The 23,752-nt window shown below is 40.8% G+C and overlaps 1 protein-coding gene across 1 annotated transcript in view; it reads right to left on the bottom strand.

Annotated features, from left to right (window-relative positions):
- Positions 1-711: 711 nt before the first annotated feature.
- The window catches only part of IL18RAP (interleukin 18 receptor accessory protein), a 28,004-nt gene continuing 4,963 nt past the window's right edge, over positions 712-23,752 (bottom strand). The window contains exons 2-11 of the mRNA XM_011370127.2: positions 22,700-22,869; positions 21,940-22,261; positions 21,661-21,844; positions 14,649-14,799; positions 10,703-10,768; positions 8,946-9,069; positions 6,961-7,112; positions 6,117-6,254; positions 3,375-3,548; positions 712-2,875 (exon numbers count right to left, since the gene is read on the bottom strand). Coding sequence (XP_011368429.1) covers positions 2,448-2,875; positions 3,375-3,548; positions 6,117-6,254; positions 6,961-7,112; positions 8,946-9,069; positions 10,703-10,768; positions 14,649-14,799; positions 21,661-21,844; positions 21,940-22,261; positions 22,700-22,769 — 1,809 coding nt within the window. The 5' untranslated portion in view covers positions 22,770-22,869 and the 3' untranslated portion in view covers positions 712-2,447. The remainder of the gene's footprint in view (positions 2,876-3,374; positions 3,549-6,116; positions 6,255-6,960; positions 7,113-8,945; positions 9,070-10,702; positions 10,769-14,648; positions 14,800-21,660; positions 21,845-21,939; positions 22,262-22,699; positions 22,870-23,752) is intronic.

Here is a 23,752-nt window from a genome sequence, read left to right as displayed (position 1 = left end):
GGATGGGAAGTGAAAGAACATAGAAAGGAAAAAATATGGGAATCTTAGAAAACATTTTTTCCAGTCTTCAAAGCAGAATTAGAAGGCTTCTTCTGTAACTCCTTCTGTTACCATTAATATTCATTTCTGTATTTCAGACTACACCAAGTCTAAGCCAGGGGATATCAGAGTTTAATAAAACCGTGGAACTTTGAAATCGTGTCTTGTTCTTTCTTCCTGCTTCAATTTACTTTCAAAAATCCTCAAACTGATTTTCTATTCATTGTGTCCAGGTTGTACAGCTGTAATGAGTGGGAACAATAAGGTGGTGTATGCTTACTTCAGTTTATTTGCAACTGTGATCTGGAAATAATATAGATGGTAAATATAGGAATTAAAACCCAGAAGAAACCAGGAAAGCTGTGAGATCTGCCTGAGCTATCATCTAAGGTCAGTAAGGAGTACTCTATAGTGTGTGTTAGAGGTCGGGCGACCATCATCCAAACTAGAACACATTCTCAGAGTGAGAAATTCACTTGGGCTATAAAAATTGTACTTGGACAACAGTTGTAAACCAGGAACCAGAATATCTCATCACCTTATTTAGAGGCATGGAGGGAAAATAATACTTTCTCATTGTATTACACTGAGTTCAATTGTTTAATGACCGTCAGCCTCTTATGTATAGAAAATTTGTTTTCATTGTCAACTTTATTTTGATTGACATACACATCGAAAATATAAACAAACTTTTGTCTTAAATGTTAATTTGTACTCTTCAGCATACCTACTAACCTGGAGAGAGTGTTTTCTGCAAATGTGTCACCCAGATAGTTTCTTTTTTGTGTCTTTTTAAACCTGAGGCTCAGTTTGAGTTTCTGTGAAGCTCAGAACAAAACCCTGAACCACTGGCTAGATCAGTTATAGCAGTGTTTATGTTAGAATAAAATAAACCTGAGTAAGATGACCAAAAGAGTCTTAAATCTCAGAGAGTAGCTGGCAGGAAAACCAGGGATTCTGGCCATCCCTGTAGCACAATGGCACGATGACAATGTGGGTTCTTCCTCACCAAGACCCTACAATGAGCCTTCCCACAAGAAACTTCCTCCAGGAATAATTTGTACCTTTTAACTCATCTTTAACTTTATCACTGGAATTCCCAACAAGGATGTTGCTTGGTGCCAAAGCCACAGTGGTTTTTATGATGTGGGTGACTCTGTGAAAAAAGAGCTCAAGAGCATTTCACACAGACTCTACTTGGTGGCCAGATGACAATGCCTTTTAGCCACTCCGAGCCTGGATCACATTCTTACCATGGATGTGATACATTGCATGTGAATGAGTCCAGAAGTTTCTCTGCTATATTACTCCAATGGATCATTCCATTCCATCAGGTATGACAGAGTGTGAAGGTTTTGCATTCATACGTGAGTAGAAGAGAATTTCAACTATAGATTGAACTCTCATAAGGAGGACAAACTTATGAGAATGAAATTAGCCTACCAGGAACAGCTATTTGGACCTCCAGCAAATCTCCTCATTTAGGACATCAACTGAGATCAGTAGTTCGGGAAGGATATACAAGAAGTGTCAGCCTCAATGGGCAAATGGCTTGGAGAAAAGCTCCATTCAAACTCCATTCTTGTGGTCTTTTAACCACTGTATAAATTGATTTCTCAGATTCATACCTTGGCTGACTGTTGCCAGTGCCTTCGCACTTTGTGTGTGACTGCCAGTCCAGCCCCTGTCTCCTCATTGGCTGAGGCCTAGTTGGTTCCTACTTTCAGAGGCCCAGAGTAAGATTGTGCAGTTCACACCCGGCCCAAAGTCCAAGGGCACAGGGAGAAGCTGAAATAAGCCCTGCTCTGCACTCCAGGCCTTGTGCCCCAGTGCAGGGTGGCATCGGCTCTGTGGAAGGGGCCTATTCCTCATGCTCATCCTCCTAGAGGGAGGACTTCCCACAAGGACACGGTAAAGACTAACCATGGCCTTGTCTGCTCCTGTCTCCTGGTCTCTGCCTTTTCTACTTGCTGTCCCTGCTCTAGAACTAATGAGTGAACATAGAGTAAGAATGGTCTTCTTTACAGAGAAACTTTTGGCAAAGTTTAAATCACTTGTTTCTAATAAAAATAATACTTATTCTATTGCAAATATACATAAATTTATATGTACACTACATAGCCGACTACGTAGTCCCTAACCACAAAGCAAAAGTGGTTGGATCAGCTGATTCTGCTCAGACTATTAGGGGCACTGTGTGCTGAATATATGCTAGTGTCTGGAGAATTCACTCTCCCTTTGTCCAGTCCAACAAATCAGAGGCTGTAACCACAGCTTCAGTGTCATTCCAGTGCCTGTCATGCTTGCTCAGAGCTGGAAGAACCCCCTCCATTTTATATCAGCCCGATCCACGGTATGTGTTCTGTCCATCACCATCTCTGCTTGCCAGAGCCTGGAGGGGAGGTGGTTCAGAGCCCATTTCTCCATTCCCTAGGCTGGGAGCTCCTCCCAGTGGTTTCTGTTTCACTGAGGTCTTTCCGGGCAAAAAATTGTGAGATCATTCTGAGGTGGTTCCACGTGAATCCTTTAGAGTTTTTCACAGGCATATGATAGCGCATTTGAGTCCAGAACCTGGAATTGGGAGGCACTGATTTTAAGCCTCTCCAAGTGATTGTAGGCAAAACCCGAAGAGCCCTTTTCACAAGATGAGGTAGAGACTCTGGCTCTTGAAAGGAACGGAAGTTGATTAAAATGAGTTTCAGTGTTTGATCACCCAGGGCAAGATTCACTGCTGCTTGTAGTTCAAAGACACTGGGTCCATTGACATAGTTGGGGGTCAAGATAAATATTCCTCTTCTACTTTTTTTAATAATGCTCACAATGTCTTCTGCATACACTGGAAATAAAGAACTTAATTAATTGCAAGTGTCATTGTTCAGCCTTGAGTCACAATAACCCTGAATCTCCCAGATCTACCCAGAAGGGTTCTTGCAATGGACACTCTTATACAAGGAGGAAAGAAAACATGGCTGACTTTGTTGCATTTGTTATATTAACTCTATCGACAGTTGAAGTTAGACTTTAGTGTCTAGTGACTCAGTTTTACGTCCTTCAAATTATCAGTTCCTCTTAGGAGCAACGTTTGATGGAACAAGGGAGGCTGGAATAACAGAGGGCCACAGAGCGTTGCAGGCTCTTGGGTGGGGTGTCTGAGGTAGAGAAGGTCAGTGGGACAGGATGAGGTCTGCACATCTCATGGAAGCTCAGTGTCGGGACCAGATCATGAAACCTTCCAGAAGAGGTATATCCCACACAGAAAGTGTGATAAGGAAACTTAGCCCTTGCATTTAACTGTCCCTTTTATCCCATCTTTTCTCTTGGCATGCAGGACCTACCTCCTCCTGGGGCCACATCTCTTTCAAGCAAACACAAGGTGTACCCATATTTATTTTCCAAAACTTCAGGGAATAGATTAAGGGCCAAGTTTTCTTCACTCAAAGGTGAACTGGCCTCGCTCTCAAAAGGGCTCCATTTCGCATAGGAGACAAAAGCATCGAATTCCTTTTTATCTGAAGAAGAGGAACAATAATATTGTAAGCCATTTACATAATTTTACTATTGTGGCATACCTACATATGCTCTGACCATATGGTAAATGGATGAGAATTAAGATTTAGGGTCCTTATTGAATTGATTTAAAAAATGAAAAACAGCAACGGAGACCATTTCAAAAGCTCGCTGATAAGTGGTATTGACTGTCTGCTCGGAATCAAATTCTAATTTCCAAAGCTCTCCTGCCATTTCGCTAAGGTCAGATCAAACAGCTGGGGCCTTCTGTGATTAAATCGCAAGTACTAGAGAAAGCCTCTGAGCTTTCTTTGCATCTGCAGTGTTGCTGTCTCATTAGTTACACATCAAAGAAGAGTCTGCTCCATCAAAGCATGATAGTATCCAGTGAGCAAAGCACTGCTAAGACCAAGCCCTCTGTACATCAGAGAGCTGAGAGCACATGTACCTCTATTTGAATCCCCATATGTAAAATGAGTCAGTGAATCTTCCCCCAGCAGGCTGCTTTCAGGGTTGCATGAGACAATGTATGTGAGGAGCTTGGTGTCTGGCTCATAGCGGTCACAAGACAAATATCCATTTCTCTCCCTTCTGGATGGGATGCTACCTTCATTGCTACCTTCATGGAACCTCTTACAGGATATCTTCAAGGTCTCGCATACCTCTGCTGACTAAGATGTTACAAATGCACGATGATTATTAGATGTGCTAAAGAACTAACTGAATGTGCTAAGGAATCTCTAAAGTTAACTCGTGGGCTTAGGGTTTGGATACACCTGGCTCATATTCCAATACTTTGCACAGCACCTGGAAAATAATAGTTACAAGATCATAAACAACAGTGCTGGCTGCTGATGAATTTGACGGTACACTTGCTCAACGTGGACCTAAGAAGAGGTCTCAGTGGATGGAAGTGCCAATGATAGAAAAGGGAGGTGGGGGGGGGGGGGGGGTTCGGAGAGGAGGGTAGCAAGGAGCTGAGCCCAGGTGGGAAGGTGGAAGCTCATGGGTGTGGCCAGCAGGTAAGTGCTGTGCAGTTTAAATGTGTAACACACCACAGTTGCCTCAATTCATCCATGTCCATGGAAAAATCCAGCAAACCAAGACTTTTCTATAATCTAAAACTATTACATTTTTCGGCAATAAAATTAGAGTGTGCAGGTATTGGATAATCTGTTAAGTCCTCCTCAGTGTTGACAGTCTATGTCTCTCTAAAATTTTGGGTTTCAGCATTAACTTCAAAGGAAACATGTGTTTTGCTGAAAAACATTAGCTAAATGGGAGAGGGCACTGAATCGCTGTACTTGAAAACTAAGCCCTACACGCCCCCATCAGAGTAAAATGAGAAAGGACGCATTTATTTGTTTCACAGTTGATCTACTCTTCTGTAGAAGCTCTAGAATCTTAAGATAAATAGCATTTTGGTAAAAGAAGTATGAAGTTATCCATGGAAACAATTATGACACTGATTAGATAATTGGTTCAATTCAAAAAGGCTAATTAAAAAAAAATAAATAAATCTCAAAAGCATTCGGCTTAAGGATTTTTAGTACATATTCTGGTCTAAAGGAGGCAAAACAGTGCGTTTCTCCACCCAGCCCTTTCCCCTGGGGATCTAATAGCTCTCACTGAGTTCCTGGGAGCAGAGAAGCACTGTGTGTAGGGGCCTCCCGTCAGGTAAGAAACTAGCCCCTGAGTTCAGCAGATGGGCTTCTGCTCTATCCAAGCAACAGAATCATTTGCTAAAACTATGAACATTCTAATCCCAGGGGACTCCTGGACTAGCAAAACACAGAAGCAGCTCTTCTATTCTAAAGAAGCAGACATTAGTAAAGGTTATCATCCCATCTCATGGGGAAACTGACAGACGCTTCATTAGCAGTCTAGTACCTGCATCTTACAGAACATCAGGCTCTTATGGACTTTCCCATCAAGCCCCTCATTTACAGGTAAGGTTGACTGAGGTAATAGCTAATGGCGAGCTCTGAGCCAAATGCCCAGGTCCATGTCCTACACTCTAACACCACCCAGCAGTTCAATTTGGGGCACGTGACTTCACGTCTCTCTGACTTATGTGACAATGAAAGTAGCTAAGACACATGACGGGCATGCACTTGGTACTCGCGAAGTAATAATAGCTGACATTTACTGAGAGTTTACTATGCGCTAGACGCTGTACTAAAAGCTTAATACATCTTTACCCAAAGGGCCATCATAGCACTCATCGTTATTGTCATTGTCGTTGCAGTCTCGTTTTACAGAAGGGGAAACGGAGGCACGGAAGTGTTAAATCATCTGCCAGGTTGCTTTAGGTTGATTAGCAGAGAGATTATTTTCAAGTCCAATATGTCCGACAAACAGCATCATGGGCAAGGGTCAGGGAAACTGAGATGAAACTATTTCCCCACCAACTCCCAGCCCTCCCCGGTGTGCGCCTTCAGCCCCAGAAAAAGTCTCAAAGCCCCAGTGAGGGGCGTGGCTTTCTCTATCAGGGAACACCCATTTCCGAAGTTCCTCCCTCTAAGTCAGTTTCAAGAGGAAAAGTCAGAGGCACCTTGGGGCCGCCTTACCCCCGAGCGTCTCATCCTTGCTCTGATAGGTTCGGTATAGCAGCACAACTTCAATCCAGTACATGTAGAGGAGGGCTCCTGCCGTCAGCACGCCCACCAGGGTCGTGACTGTGCCAAGGAGGAGGTACAGGAACACCACTGGGGAGAACATGGCCGCCGTGAGCGAGCGTTCCGGGGTCAAGGCCACGGTCGGGCGATGCTGTGGGCCCACCCGGCTCCTTTTCCGTCCCTATCCTTTTATCAAAATCTGCTGCTGGAAGCATTTTTCTTGAATCTGAAAATGCCCTATGTTACAATGAACTCAAGAGAACCCAGGAAATTGTGCAGTTCCTGATCCGGGTGGCCTGGGACACCGATCATAGCCATTTTTACTTATTTTCCCCTTTAAACTTCCATACAACACATTTGCATCCCTTTCATCGTATGTGGTAACTTACATCCACAGATTATCTTCCTTACTGAAGTCTCGACTTCCTGAGGCCAGCTCTGTTTGGCTCACCTTCGCACCCTCCATGGCATCTAACATAGGGGACACGCCTTTATGGAGCACCCACTGGGGGCCAGGCACATGTCTTTTTCTTATTTAAGCCTGTAGGCATTCAAAACCTGATGTTCTAGAATCATCCATTAGTTGAATGAATGAATGAGATTAACTGATATGAAACTTACTAGTTGTGTGGCTTTGGATAAGATGTTCGGTGAGTTAACACAGCAGAGCTTAGAACATTGTCTGACATAGTTAGTATTAATGGCCGTCATCATCATCATCATTATCATTTAGGAAAAGGCCTTTCCCCTCAGATAAAAGCCATGGTGTGAATTTTGTGGCAACCTTCGGGCTTACCTCCTTTCTTCTCCTTCAGTTGGACAGACTGGGTAGTATTTCCGATGGAGTTCTGGGCAAAGCAAGTGAACGTCTTGCGAAGATCACTTTGGATGACTTCTTTCAAGCGGATGACACGCTCAATGACTTCGTCCTTGACAGTGGATTTAACACTAGAATAGGAGGAGAAATATCACACCAGTTCAGTAGATAACGGACACCCGTTTGCAGTGTGTGGAGTCCACAGAAGAGGCCAACAGTCCAGCTTTCAGAACAGCTGTGGGATCAAACAGCTGGAGCAGATGCCAGAAGAATGTCAGATGGTGACGAAGGACTCTTTTTAAAAATTATTGAATCCGCTAAGCACCATTTTAAGCATTTACACTAAAATCTAATTTACTCGTGGGCCTCAATTGACCTTTCTTAGTCTAAGAATTCCCCCTGAGAACAGATGATAACCATAATTTAAGAATAATATTAAAAATGACTAACTTCTATTGAGGACTCACTATGTATCAGGAGTCTTCTGAGTACTGAATGGGGGATATCGAATTTCCTTCTCATCTTACGGGAACCCCATGAGATAATGTTATGCTTAGCATAACTTGGCCAGCAATGCAGACCAGGCACAGAAGGGGGGTGACAGTCTAAAGTCACACCGCCAGGAAGTGGCAGCTTGATTCCTGGGCTTGTGCCATTCTGCTGCATCCAGGAAGTGTGAGTCTTGACATTTAGTCACAACTGGATTCTCTAAAGTTGCCGATAGGCAGTCTCCACATTACAGAATATTGTTTAGGTGAATGATGTTTTAGGTTGTGTTGCTTGGAGCCTACAACACCGAACATTTATCACAGAATGCTTCTCACCTGCCAGAGACTGTGAGGAGCATGTCACCTCTATTGTATTCATACCTTACAGGCACTTTGCAAAATGGCATGATGGAGGCTCACAGAGGTTAAGAGTCACATTGCCAGCAAGTGGAAAACAGAGATTCAACCCAAGGGTGTGTGAAGTCAGAGCAGACTATTTGTCACACTGGACTACGTTGAACTTTGATGCCACGTCAGCTTAACAGGGAACCTAATGACTTCTCTTGCTAAATGTTATTACTGTTCCCAAAATCTGCCCTTTATTATTTGTAATGTTGTATACTTTCAAAATGATATTATATTTGTTTGAAATATTTTAAAAATCAGAAGGACTCTTACTTTGGAACAGATCCTGGAAAAATGAGGAACTGTAAACTTCAGTGACATGCCCTACAGATGGCATCTGAGACCTTAACCCTCCAGGGAGGACCGGAGTCCCGCTTTGTGAGGCATCAGATAGCTCAAATATCTAGAGTTTTCATTTTTATTGAGCTGAATTGTCTTCCCAGCAAATTCTAGGCTCTGTGCTCTGGAGATGCACAAACTAAGTCTAGTTTCTCATAAAACGTAAGAGCTTCCGTGTACTTCAGAACAGACACCACCTGAGTCTCCTTTCCCAGGTGGCATCACTCCAGCTATTCTTCACTTTGCATATTTCTTGGTCAGACTCCTCATTCTTGTGCCATCCCCTTGTTTCTTATATTCGAGACTGTCAGTGACTCCAAAGATTTTGATACACTGAACAGATGGCACTGGGGAAAGTGAGGAGTTGGGGTCGGGGTGGAGGGTGACATTCTCCTCCATTCAATGGACATGCTGCTTCTAGTCTGCGTCAGAGCATCTGTCTGATCATCAGCTTGATGTTTAAAGCAGCTACATCACACCATTGCTACAAATCGAGCTTTAAAACAACTTAAATATTTCATTTCATAGCCCTGTCAGAAACTGCTTTGGCCTCGCGTGTAAAATTAACATGAACTGTGCATTTCTGTACTTTTATTTTCACCACTAGTCAGTGCTCCGTGGCTGCACCGACTCTGTGTATTCACTCAGTTCTTTGTGTACATCAGAAAGGTTTCCAAAGGTGACAGGTTTCTATGGGTTGCAAAGATTATTGTCCACTAGTTCCCTACTTACCTTCTCTCCTCAGTTGTTGGGATTTCCGACTCCTGGTCAGAATCTTTGCTGTACCATCTTATCACAGGTTTAAAGTGCTTTTCAAAGTCAAATCGTGCTCTGCAGGAAAGAGTCAAAGGCTTTCCTGAAAATGAAGGGGCCACAGAAATGAGGAAGGAAGCCCATGAGAACGATTTGCCCTGTGCAGAAGGAACACCACATCTGAAGACTGATCCCCGGCACCATCGAGTTTACCAATAAAACAGGCATGCCAGAAATAAGCGAACGTCTACCAAGTATGTTTGAAACAAATGAAACCAAGTTTGTTTGTCTCTAATGGGCAATTCATAGATCTCGAACCCATGACTGTATGATCTTAAAATACATCATAAGGAATATAGTCAATGATATTGTAATAACTATGTATGATGTCAAGTGTATATTAGACTTATCAGGGTGATCACTTTGTAAGGTATAGAAATGTCTAATCATTATGTTGTTCACCTGAAACTAATATAATATTGTACGCAAACTGTAATAGAACATTTTTTTTAGTTTTAATAAAAAATAAAAAATAAAAGATTGCCATGGTCATAGCACTAAGTGCTCTGATGTGGTTTGAGGATAGACACCAAGAAAACGTGAAGTTTCAGTGACCAGCCTGGTCTCCCAAGGCTGCTGTTGAAGTACAAGGTGCATCAACAAAAAACACTTTTCTAACCAATATCTGAATATTAAATAAAAATCACGAGATTACTGTAGCATATAGTTTAAAGAAGAAATTATTTGGATATTCAGCTGCTTTTTGAACAATGCACTGTGGATGGACATGAATGTTATCACACCACCCTCCCTCTCCCCCTTTTCTCTGCCTCAAACTCAGTGTTAGGGAATCCATTTGAAAACTCATAGTTGCACCTTAATAATGCCCACCCGCCCTCAGAAATACTTTAAAATTCACTGATACCATATGTTGCCTGGTTATTTTCCAAGTAATTTTTTTTCCTTCTTTCCTACTTTCTTCCTTTCTTGTGATGTTGCTCATAGATCTATAATCAGGATATACCAATACCGCCACCTTGTGGTCATTTACAGTAATATCTATTTTTTACATTTCTTTACAATTATAAATATTTTTGCATTTGAAAGAACAGTTTTGTGGTTTTTTTTTTTTTTTTATTGAAGCAACCAGCACTTGGTTTTAAATCAAGTAGCCTTATTTATTTGGCTGTTTGGGCAGATATAGATGTTACCGAAATTGACAAAATAAAAGGAGACAATAGGAAAGTGACATTGCCCCTCTACCCAAAAGATGCTACTTTGGAAAACAAATTATTTGAGCAGGATCTGTAATAGTCGCCTATAATTATCTTAAAGACCAAACCAGACACTATATTTTAAAAGGCCAATGCTACTCAATTTTGTTTATAGATTTGACTGATAGATCTCATATACATAACCACCTGTTCCTGGGATGCATAAGAAAGAATTTAAAATCTATCGATCGTGCCCAACACACCAGCCACCTAATGTACATTATCCTAGATTTATCATTGTTACCTTGTGAAGTCGGTTCTAATTTGCCTTTTACAGGTTTAAAAACTTGGGCTTAGAAAGATCAGGTGACTGTATGAGGTCACAATACTAATCCGTGGCTGAGTCGAGATACACACCGCATTCTATTTCACTCGAACCCTAATGCTCCTTTCCTCACAACACACTTAGATCTGCTCCCAGAAGCATGGCGTCAGTCAAGGGTGATAACCCAGCCACCTTACCAAGTTCTACTTCCAGTGTGTCCTTGACGGGTTCCAGAATGTCTGGTTTGAGATTAGTGTCTTTCACTAAAAGATAAAAATAAAAATAATTATTCGCATTGGGAAATCTGAAGGCCTCCTTACTGAAGATGTGCATGCATGGTCACACTTTGATCTAAATGTTTTGGCGCTCCCTCTGCAAATTGTATGTATATTCCATAAGGTTAGAAACACAGGTTTCCATATGAAAAGCATGCTTTCAGAAATGTGACATTAGGTTGAAGGTGCTAGCAAAACATTAGTTCTCGATAAGCCCCTATCTGCCTGGGTACATTTTCTTCCATACCAGCCCTGCTCAGCCATTGCAGACTTGCGCCCCCATTCATATCTTCTACAAGACTGCTTGTTGGCTGAGTAATTCAACAGCAAGGAGAAAATGCACACGTCAGCCAGATTGTAGTCCACTTCCTCGATTCTTAAATTCATGGTTTGTTTGAAAATGAAGGTGAATCTAGCCCTTCATTAATCATTTATCTCTCAGCTTCCTGCCACAAACTTTCAAATGTGCCTCCACTGTCAAACTTCTTCTAGAAGATGTTCCATCTCCTGATAAAGGAAAATTCATCATCTGTGCTCTGGACATCCTTTCTTACATCTCAGAGACCTCCATTCCTCTGTTATACCATCTCTCCTGTATCTTTAACACTCTCTCTCTCTCCCCTTCCCCACACCCTCTTTCTCCCCCTCCCTCCCTCCCTCTTTCTCTTCTTCTCATTGGCATTTACCCATGCTCAGTCTTTCCATCTTAAAAAGGAACAGAAACCCTCCACCTCACATCCCTACCTCACTCATTCTCTTTCTTCCTCAGCCAAACCCTTGAAAGAGTGTTTATTTCCTCACTTCCCATGAAGTCTGATTTCTGCCCCCAACACTCCACTGAAACTGCTTTGGCTGGTTACCAATGACTTCCTTGCACCTAAATCCATTGGGCACAACTGAGCTTTTCATCAGCTTTTACTTCTCAGCGGCATGGGCCACACCCTCTGTGGAACCCTCTCCTCTTTCGGTTCCATGTTTCTGTACTGTCCTGCCCACCTCCCACATCTACTCACTTCTCTGTGAGCCTATGGGCCCTTCTCCTCTGTGTCTCTTGTGAATGTCAGTTCTCTTCTTAGTTTTTTTTCTAGGGGACTTTCGTTCTACACTCCCTGGGTGCTGCAGTTCACTCTCTAGGCAAGACAGAAGGTCTTGGCCTTGAAATGCTCTCTTTCCTGCATCATGAATTTCACTTCCTCTGAGGCTCTCTTCCCCATCCTTCCTCTGATGCCCATTTGCTGATGTATGTCATGACTTCTGCCTTCCCAGGTTAAATGATCAGTACTCATTTGAGGTAGTGCATCACTCCCTTCTTGAGACACTTTAGACGCTATGCTCTGGGATGGTTTTCCTTTGTACCCATCCCCTTATTAAACTCCCTTTGGGGATCCCCCTCTTCCCCACCTCTCCAAGTTCTGGGATGCTCCATGCCTCAGTTCTAGGCCCTCTTCTTTCTGCACTCACTCCCTAGGTAATCTCATTCAGGCTCTCACTTCAGATACCACGTTGGCCACTCTCACATTAACATCTCTAGCCCCAATATCTCCAGACTGGTTTATCCACATATCTACTCGTCACCATGACTTGGATGACTGAAAGTTCTTTCATGACTAATACTTGATTTCTTCCTCTGACTTTTTTCTTTTTCAGCCTTTTCTGTCTCATTAAATACTGCCACCATTTATCAACTTACCCAGGTCAGAAAACCAAAACATCTTTGATCTCCTTTTTTTCATCTTCCAAATAAAGTTCATCATCATTTGTGCATCTATTTATGCACAAATAAAGCCAATTCTCATCATCTCTGCTAAGTCTATTCAAAGAGCAACCAGAGACATCTTTAAGAACATAAATCATATCACCTGCTCTCCCACCTGTGTCCTATATTGCCCCTATGTATGCTGTCCTCTACCAGTATATTACAGGAAGCCACCTAGTTGCCCAATTTAAAACCTAGCTCTCATCCCAGACCCCTCCTTTTCCCTCTTCTTCATTCCCACCTCCTAAATTCATTCAGTTGTATCTCCTAAATATTTCTTGAGCTCATCCACTTCTCTCCATCTCCACTGCCGCTCCTGGTTTTGGCCACCATCAGCAACTGCCTGCTTAGAACCCTCGGTGACTCCTCCTTGGATGAAGTCCAAACTTACTGCAGCAGCGTGATATCAGCCCTCCTCCCACTCACCCTCAGCAGCCCTTCTTTTTCATGGACTGCCCCATGCTCTCTCTCATCTTCCAGACATCAGCTGTGCTGCTCCCCTGCCTGGAACAGCATCTTTCCCTCCTTCATTGGGCTAATTTGTTCTCACCTGAACACCGTGTACCCAGGTTTGGGTTTGGTGGACCTCCCCATGTGTTCTTTAGCTTCTCTTTCTCTCCATTCATTACATTTTACTGTGATAACCTGTTCCTTCTCCTTTTGCACCACAAAATGGTAAGTTCTGAGAGACCAGAGGAAGTGCCCAGGTACTCATTTTTATATCCATAGCACCAAACCCAGTGCCTGACACTTACTAGGTGTTAAAGAAATATTTGTGTGAGAATGAACAAACAAAAAGAATAGATGAGTAAATGACAAGAACGATGACGGAGAAGGCTTGATTGAAAGAGAGGCAATGGATGTTGTAAGGAGTCCTTCGGGAGAATGAAAAGCAGATTCTACTACAGAAAATTTGATGAGCCGAGTTTTCACACCTGAGTAAAAGAGCAATCACACATCACTTGGAGGGAGCAAGTGGTGAAAGAGGGGTATTTGCATTCTAACTTCGTATCCAAGTAACAATCAAATATAAATTCAAATTGCTGGGGTCTAAAGTGGTGGAGAATGTAAGGGCCGGGAAGTAGGCAGAAGTGTTTAACTTGGCTTCAGAATGCTTTGTATGATTCGTATCTCACAATAAAAAAGGAAGAGGTAAAATTGATTCATATATATCTAAGAGCTAAATCAATCATTCTGCAGCTTTTTAATACACAGCATGAATGAATTACTGTTACGTTTTGACATAGGCCATGCTTAAGTTAATTACATTATATAGTTTATTTATGTGGACACTTGAAAAACTAATCAGAATGACCCAAGGGGAAAACTGGGCCAAAAATAGAAAAGTCATGGAAGAATAAACCCAGTGGGCCAATAAACATATAACAAGATATTCAACTTCATTAATATTCAAGAAATGTAAATTTCTAAAAAAAAAGAGACCCCCACTTGACACCAATCAAAAAATCTAGAATATTATTCAGGAATAATAAGAGACTATTCGTTGTTGATGAGGGTGTAAATTGGCAAAACAATACCTTAGAATAATACCATGTGTCTATAACATAAATCACATTTTATAACATAAAACAAGATTCTATTTTATTAATGGATGTATATATATGTAGACAAAGGATAAAAACATAAATGAAAAGGATATAAACTATAAGACTGGACTACATCCAGGAATGAAAGGTGCAGGAAGGTATGAGGGGATAGGTGTCAAGTTGTATCTGCAATGGTTTGTTTCTTTAAAGAAAAAACGAGATTTTAAGTATGGGGGAAAGTATTAAAGCTGGCAATAGGAATGTGGGTGTCACTTATTTCTGTGTGTGAGTTCTTAATATTGTTCTATAATTGATTACAAAAACAAATCAGAGATCAACACATGGAAAACTCTACTTGTGACAACTGGGATAGGATCCAGAACTAGGTCTTCTTTGGAGAGTAGAATTTAGGTTAATGAGAAAACTAATGTTTGCCAATAGTCAAAGCTTTAGATGGTTACAGTGTGCAAATTAAAAAAAAAAAAATTACTAAGCCACAGGAAGGTAATAGTAATTGTGTGATTGGGATTCAAATCTCAAACTCTAAAACCAAAATCTCACTTACCAATGGTTCTCACTTGAACAACAGCTCTGACTGTCCATGAACTTGAATTATCCAGCTGAGTATAATCACATATGTACGTGCCCTGGTGATAGTCATAAATTTCATCCAGTAACAGTGGGTTGCTCTTTTTTTCAGAGAGTACTCTTCCATTCTAATCCAAGAGACAAGGAAATTAAATAACTTTCTATAATCAGAGAATTGTTATTAATAACAATTGTACCTCTAAAAAAAACTTAATGAATTTGAACCAGAGAAGAAGAAAGTCAGTCTGAGATGAGGACATCACAAGCTCGAAGAGATTCTGTTCAAAAATCTTATTTGTAGAAGTCTTTCTTAAAATGAGAGACATTTTCAAATACAATTACCTTATGTATGAAGATCAGGGCACCAGATCTAATCAGCCCACCAAGAGCTGATTTACTCAGTATTTCCCAAAGCCAAACTCAGGGCCCTGGGAGTATTCTAGAAAACTCATTGTGTTCTAAATAGCTGATATATAAATTGATTTAAAAAAAAAATATATATATATATATATATATATATATGTGTGTGTGTGTGTGTGTATATATATGCACATATATATATACACACACAATATATATATATATATGTATTTCTATTTCTGGAAATTGACATAGATTTTGTGTATGAGGCTAATATAAAGTTTCCTTTTAAATAAATTTAGCTCCAATAAAGAATAAAATCTAAATTTAAAATATTAAGTAAATAACTAAACAGGTATACATAAATATGACAAAAAATGACTGATGACTGAGAAGCAATTATTTAACTCACAGTGGCCCCAAAGTCAAGCGAGAATTAAGATACAATCAGGAACATTTCTCTTTCTTAAAATCTATCAGTGACACTTTTTTGCAGTTAAGATAAAGTCCAAATATCTTCAGAGTCTGACCTTGCCATTCCTTCCTGTCTTCATTTCCTGCTACAGCACCCTCTCCCTTGCCCATCCCTACACAACCAGGGTCTTCTCAGTCCGTGTGTTTGCACATGTCTCTCAGACTTTTCTCAGGGGAGGGCTGCTGCTCAACCTTCGACTCCAACTCCAGAGGTAGCTCCCCTGGAGATGAGTTATCAGTCGCCTCATGCTCCCAGAGCAGGGAGCACAGACCTCCATCACTGCGTGTAGCCCTTTTACCATCATGACATGTTTAGGTCCCTCTTTCTCTATAGTTGTTGGGAGCAGCCTTTGTGCCAAGACACATAGCCGGTCCTGGACACACTGGGATGAATAAACAGAGGTCCCTTCCCTCAGGGAGCTCTCTGTCTAAGAATGCAGGCCCTGAGCAGTAAGCCAGAGTATGACACACTTGGCTCCTATGAAGCAGGAGTGCTCTCTCCAGTCTAGTTAGAGCTTTGAAGAGTATGTAGACATCAGTCAGTTGAATGTTAAGTGCCATTTTAGGAAAATTTGAAGCAAAGTATGTATGTGGGAAAGAAGGCCAAGGTGAAAGGCTCAATGCACGTAATTGTCTTTGATCTTTGGTCTCCAGGCTTTGGCAAACAGGCCAGCAATAGTAAGCTCTTTGTAAACAATGAGCGATTAAATGCATGTATAACTGAAAGAAAAGTTTTGAAGCATAAAAGTCACATGATCAGCCTTTTTTAAATTTAATGGCAACTAAGTATGGAAGCTCTTGTAAATTTAAGCAAAGACAATCACAATCTCTTTTGTGTCATTAGGGACTAGGACATAGTAGGGGCTCAATAAATATTTGTTGAATAATTATCACTGTTTTAACAACCTCATAGCCCCTAACCTCCATGTGGCACATGGCCTTCCAATTTCCAACTAAGAGGACTCGAAACATATCTCTCAATGCTAGAGGTAAAAAGAAAAGAGACAAACAACAAAAATAACAACATCCTATTATTCACATAGATTATGTAGTTCTTTCTCATAAATTATCTCCTATGATTGTCTGAAGGAATCTCTGACTTGGATTGCATAGATTCTCTGCCATCCATCTTATAGATGAGAAAATTGAGCATCTGGGATTCGTGTTTGGCTCCATTATCACAGAGCTGGGAAGTGAGAAGATTGAAAATTAATCTAATTTTTTTCTGATTTGGGTCTCAGTTTCTAACTGAGGAATTCCCCTTCCACTTGAAGACTCAGGGATTCCCCTACTCCAAGACTCTGGTGTGGTTGTTGTGGCTCAAGAAGGAATTTCCAGTAGGTGCCAAGGAGCATAAGTCAGTGGTCAGAACTGGAGGGAGGGGAGATGCAGGGAGGAAGTAAAACAAAGCCAGTAGGTGGGACTGACAAGGTTAATTATCTATCATCTGATCTCAGGGATCAAAAACCCTGATCCTCGATTAAGGATCAAGGAAGGGTCAAAGCACAGGGTAAAATTCAGAGACAAAATGCTAGAGAACACAGCAATAACATACAAAGAGCAGAAACTGGAGTGGAGGTGTGTCATAAGTCACGTGAGAAGGTAACAGGGAAAGGTTAGAGTTCTAACTAAGATCCCAGCTGAGCTACAGGGAAGATGGGTGATAACAAAGTTGACCATTTTTTTTTTTCATAAAAAGATCAGTGTGGCTCAATAGGTATCATTAAGACTTCAAGAGATAGAGGTAAAAGGAAACATCAAAGAAAGGAGATAAGAAAGAAGCAGTTTGTGTCAAGAATGAGGGGAAACTCATTCTAATAATAAAATCACAAATGATTCTAGTAAGAAAGAAAGATGCTAATGGGGCAGCACAGGAAATTCTTTATTTTGTTCAGATGTGAACCAGTCATGAGCAAAACATGGAAGAAGAAACATCTAGTGTAAACCCATATGAGTAGGATCAGCAAGTCCTAGAGAGAACTAAGGCATGAAAAAAAATGGCTGAGAACACTAAAAAGGACTTTTAAAGGTATGAGTGAAGCAAGAAGAACAAAGAAATGTAGTCTGTGAAGAGCAGTTATTACAATATTATTCTCTCATTTCATCAAGCTGTTGTCCCACCAGGCAGTGCCATCAGTCCAGGGAGCATAATGTACTTTGCATTGCTCTAGTAAGAATAATACTCTAGTAAGAATAATTCCAGGGAATGGTGCTCCCTGGAATTGGGCAACATTAGGAAGGTCCTACCTGAGCTTATCCTACCTGGTCCGGGAGGACTCTTAGCATCTACATCCCGAGCTTGTCCTCCCTGATCAACTTGATGTTTTCATTTCTGTTTAAATGACTCATTGTGTTCAGATCTGTGTATGTCACCTCTTAGCACCCCTAGTGGAATTAGCTGCCACTTTCTCCAACTTGCTAAAAGCTGTGAGTATATTTTGAGCCACAAAGACTCAAAATACGATAGACATCTCTGTCACACATCCCTCTCCCCTTGAGAAAAAGAATTTAGTCTTTTATTTTATTCCTTGAAAATATCACTAGCATCCACCATTTTCTTTCTGTTTCCACTGCTAGGTTTCTGGGTCAGGAATCACACTTGTAAAGTTGAGCCTCTTCAACAGAAACCTAATAATCGTACCGCATAACTAACCTTCGTTCTGTATCCCCAGCTCTGCCATATCTACAACACTCAAGAACGCTCTGCCTCCACGATGCTGAGCTGATCACCATTCATGGAATGCCCCCTGAATGTTTCTATCTCCATTGTCCATCGCACGCTTCCATGAGAAGTGCAGCTGCACAGTCTCTTGTTCCCATCATCAACAGACAACTTTCTACTTACACGTAAATGTTGTGCTAATATTTATTTTTTTTAGTGGGAAAAAGGTACATTACAGAGATTATAGACTGATGAGTGAGATTTCAAGCCCTAGCAAAGTCTTGAATAAATTAATAAACAGATGGTTATGAACACTTTAAAAATGAAAAGTTGGTTAATATCATCCAGCTTGCATTCACTAATAGCAATCATGCCAGTCTTCTCATTTCCTTACATGATACAATGATTAGACTAAAGGTTCAGAAAAATGCAGTAGACACACTATATCTTCACTATAGTGAGTCATTCGGAAAATAGTTTAATAATCTCCTTGTCAAACAAAATGAATATACGTATGATTCAGCCTTTGGGTACCTTTTTTAGTTAATCAAGCAGCAATATGCCTCCCCACGTTGTAGATTAATGGACCATATGTAATTAGAGGGATCAATCTAAGGGCAACAACTGAAAACTGTCTTCAGTGCCAGGCTGTTCAGTATTTTGACTAAGTGCTTGAGTAAAGACACATCATACAAACATTTCATCTACAAGTCTCATAATCTAGAAGTGATTGCTAATATGCTAGATTTCAAAATCAGAATTCCAATCTCTTGACATGTAGAATGATGAGCTAAAACCAACAAATTATAGTTTAATTGGCATAAATGTAAAATCACAAACATAGGTCACAAATTCTACTCTATTAGCACAAAATACGACTGGTCTGATTGCAGTTTTTGTGAAAATGACCTACCAGACAACTTAGAGTGAATTGGCCATGAAATGAGCTGTCCCAAAGCTAAGACAAGCACAGACTGCATTGATACACTGTTCAGAACAAGGAAAACAGTAGTTTCTCTGTTTTCAGTGTTGGTTAGACAACATGTGGATTATAGTCTTGAACAGATGAGAGGAAGTTGCCCAGGAGAGTTCTGAAATTTAACAGTGAGAACAATCGAATGGGCTAATGTATCAACTTGGGAAACAGTTTTCAAAAAACAAAGCTAAATGATCTTTGCATCTTCCCTACTTGGAATCACATTAGTCTTTGGGTTAGCCAATCTCATCATTGTCACCAACTATTCATGTCACTAGGATCACAGAGTGCCATCCAGTGCCAGTTACCACAAGAACTAAGCCAAAAGGAAATGAGAAGGAGAAGTGGCAAGTCTATGTGCGAAAATTCCATGGAACACAGGGCTCAGAAACAGCCTGGCAGTCACCTCGGCATTGTGGTGAGCAAATGTGGCACATGAGTGAGACTGTCTTAAACCACCAATGGAAAAGTTACTCACAACATAAATCTTACTGACAGGAGATCACCAAGTCTTTCCAACTGACCTTTGTCATAATGTTGCCCATGGCAAATATTTTCTTAGCTAAAGAACATGAAATTCCCACTCATTAAATGTAATTATCATTTACTTAAGATGAAGTTTCTTTATGCCAAGACTATTTATTGACTATATTTTTTAAAATTAGGAAAATATAGAGAAAATATTATTAGACTAAAGATAGATTATTCGCTTTAATTTCAACTTCTCAGACATTCAATATTTCAGTTAGGAATCTCCAAGCCTAAATTTTTTGATGGCTCTATTAAATATATTTTGGAAACTTCCAGAGACTCCAGCCCATGGATTTATTTCACCGGGTACATGCCTGGTGATCAGTTTCATCTGAATTCAATAACACCATGTTTTTGTCTTCTGTGTTCTGAGATGTCTTTGGTGTTAACCACCCACCACCTGAGTACCTGGGGTTGGCATGAAGGTAAGGAATATTGGGTACTATTTCCTGCCTAATTCATCAATTTTAGTAATGCACTCTTGCCATGAAGTCTATGAGTTTCCAGGTTACTGCATGTGGTGTGTGTGTGTGTGTGTGTGCGCGCGCGCGCGCACATGTGTGTGTGTGAGAGAGAGAGAGAGAGTACGTGTGCATGTACACACACACATGCAAATCATGAAACAAAATCTGAACCATGACCCCTTGAAATCTGCATCACAAGGTGCAATTTTAGCAATAGCCATTATTTGCTTACTTTTAGGAAAGATGCATATTCACCATTAAACACATCCCAACATTTGCAGTCAAGGCCCCAGAGAAATGAAATAAAGCTTCCTTTTGTAAATGTGATACAGCTTTAGGGTTTAGCTTATAAGAGTAATATATGCAGAAAACTGGCAACTACGCTATGGCTTGTGCTTATCTGAAAGCTTACATTTCAGGGATACTGTCATTGAAAATTCATTTTATCTGAAATGACTGAGGGCAAAGCCTACTTTACTAGGCTCGAACAGCCTACCTCGACATAGCAAGACATCTGTCATCCCCGACTACAAAAATCAAGGAAAATTTTGTTCTTAAGAGAGAACTGAAAATCATGACCAGAACCATTGACTCTTCTTACTAACCTCATTTTAGAGTTTATGAAATTAATGCATTTCTTAAAAGCTACCGGCTAAACAGGGGCCACCTTTTTGACTTAAATTAGTGGCATTTTAAAATGCTTTTTTTTTTTTTACCTTAATAAACATGTATTTTGAAGTCAAATTTAAAGTTTTACGTATCTTCTAAGGCAAAAAGTACTGGACTTTAAACAATTGTTGCAAGTGTAGAAACAATTAGAATTCTTTGCCTCGATTCCACTATGCAGGGGCCAACAGACAGAGGGCTACGTTAGAGGGGATGCTTATGTAGCATATCTGTTAGCACCTGGTATAACTATAAAATACAATGAAAATGTGAAGTGTTTTTGTTATGCTTACTCACATGTGGTTCCTAACTCAAAGTGGTTACAAAACTTGCCTTTTCCTGGCCCCTGCCCTCTTTTTCACACTCCCTCCTCACTGCCTCACTTGTCACTCAGGGCCACCTCGCGTTTCCCTGAACTGTCCTTCCAGATGTGTTCACTTAGGAAAATATTCTAGTCTCCTATTTCTTTCAGAAACTCTTCAAGTCTTCCTTGTCGGGTGTTCCCTTCCCCTTAGCAATGCCCATTGTTTTTTAAAGCCAGTAAAAATGAATTAATCCAGCTTTCTGCATTAGCAGATACTGTAAGTTTATGTCTTACCTTACATGAAATACATGTGAATTGTAGAAAATTTTCTGGTACTATCAAAAGAATGGTTTTAATAACTAGAATATCAGGCTCTGTGGCTATCCAGGGGAAAGACCACTTTAGAAAGTTTGGTCTTGTCTGTAAGCACAACGCCAGCCTTTAGAAAGCTCTCGACCTCAGATTTTCAAACCCACGTTGCTATAAAGTACCAATGGAGGTGTTACCATAACAATAGTACTCGTGCATCAATTTTGGAAAAGTCATTCTTACCTGGTACCAGGTCACCTCTGGACTCTGTGCATCATTTTGGCAGCCGAGACTGGGGCAATAAATGGAGTCAGTGCTACCAAGAAGAAGGTACTGCTTATGTGGCGCAGAGCTTACACAGGACATGTTTGTCTTGGGCTTAACTTCTACGACCATCTTAGCACAACAGGCCTCGTCCTGGGGGCTCCTAGAAGAGTCGACAAAGTCCTGTGAACATAGATGTATGTCCAGATCATACAGAATTTTGGAACGTTTTCAGGTAGGAATGCGTTTGGGACATACCTAATCCTGGGTGTACAAATATACGACCCAGCATCGTTCACCTCCATGGCCAAAAAACGTAGGGTGTTCTGATCCAGGATGATGTGAGAGTGATTTTTAGGAATTTCTCTTAACATATCTCCATTTGGGAGTTGTAGGTACCACTGGACATCAGATAAGTCCTTGCTGCCACTGCAAGGCAGGTGTTCAGTGCCTTGGATTGGTGAGAGTTGATTTCTCTGATAGAAATGGGATTTCTGTAGCTCTGGCAAATCACAAAATAAGATGAACTCCTCCTCACTCCTCGCAGAATATGTCCAAAGAAGTTTTTTAGTGAAGCAATCTGAAAAGACCAATAAACAGAGTGACACAGAAACGCATTAGAAGATGAAACTCTAACTTATGCTCGCAAAGAGTATATGTGTGTCTTTCCTCTTCACTGCTCCCATTTTGTAGCGGAGAAGAAATTTACATTCTAAATCCCTCCCAGTGGACTTCAGCATCATTGGTTATAACAGCGGTTTCCTGTTAGAGACGGCCAAAACCACTCCCATTCCCCTTGAGCTGCTCCCACTGAACACCTGTGACAACTGGGTTCCCCATGGATGCCTAGTATCAGCTGAAAGCTGCTCACCCCAATAATTTCTCCTCTTACACCTACGTTAACAGTAGGAAGGAAATATTTTGTATTAATAGGTCACGTGGTTGACATATCAAATTATCTGTCACTTTAAACTTTGACAAGACCCGCAGTGTTAATAGGAAAAGTGAAAACCCCTACCTGAAATATTAAGTCCTTTAATTCTCTCTCCTGTGACAAGCCAAAGAAATATGCATCCCAAACAAAGCATTGTTCTCCCTGGGTCCTATCATCACTTCGGCAAATCTGTTCTGTTGCCAGAGTGGAGTAAATTGTAGTTCAGGGCTCAGCCCTGAGAATCCTCTTTATTTCTGTAAATCAAGAAATGGGAAATGGAGAAATCGGAACTTGCCATCAAAATGCAAGTCACACAGGAAGCTTTGAAAGGGCAGGTCCTCCCAAATGAGCCTTTGCATGCCCACATTTGAATGGTGTCTTCAGTGGTGTGCAGCAGTCTCTTGGAGTGTATCATTTCCTACACATCTGAAGGAGGGAGAACATCTCAAGCTCATGGTATCACTCAGACTTCTGCACCATATAGTGTGTTCTTTTTACTCTGTTTCTTATCAGAACTCTTTTTTTTTTTAAAGCTCTACCTAGTATGTATATTTTAATGACTAATTTGGAAAGAGTTAAATGAAAGTTTTCCTGAAAAAAAAAAAAACAATAACACAAGTTGAATGGAAATGTCAGATTCTCCACATTTTGAAAAGCTAGCAATAGAGCTCATATGCATAAAATCCTAGCTGTCTGCAAATTAGAGAATAGCGGAGGCTTCACTCTGTGCCTCAAGTTAAAAAGAGAAAGTCCTTGCTGGATGGCGTTGCTGCCATCTCTCTGAAATACATAAGCAGGAGCGGGCCAACTCAAGAGAAAATCAGAGCCCGGGCTGCATTCCTCATGGTTTTGTTCCCCTTATTGATAAGGTGGTCTTTGGAATTTTCAAACCATTTACAAGAGATAAAAGATAAAAATACCGGCAGAGTACCCTAGTTAATAATTCCAGCTGCCATAAAAGAATACCAAAGATTGGATGGTTTATAAACAACAGAAAATTTATTTCTCACAGTTCTAGAGACTGGGAAGTCCAAGTTCAAGGAATTTGCATGGTCATATTCTGGTAAAGGTCCTCCACCTGGTTCATAGCCAGTGACTTCTCGCTGTGTCCCCACTTGGTAGAATATGTTAGAGATC

This window comes from Pteropus vampyrus, unplaced genomic scaffold (genome assembly GCF_000151845.1).
Source record: "Pteropus vampyrus isolate Shadow unplaced genomic scaffold, Pvam_2.0 Scaffold160, whole genome shotgun sequence".
Lineage (NCBI taxonomy): Eukaryota > Metazoa > Chordata > Mammalia > Chiroptera > Pteropodidae > Pteropus > Pteropus vampyrus.
Note: the sequence above shows the minus strand (reverse complement) of the source record. Positions and strands in the feature narration are given on the sequence as shown.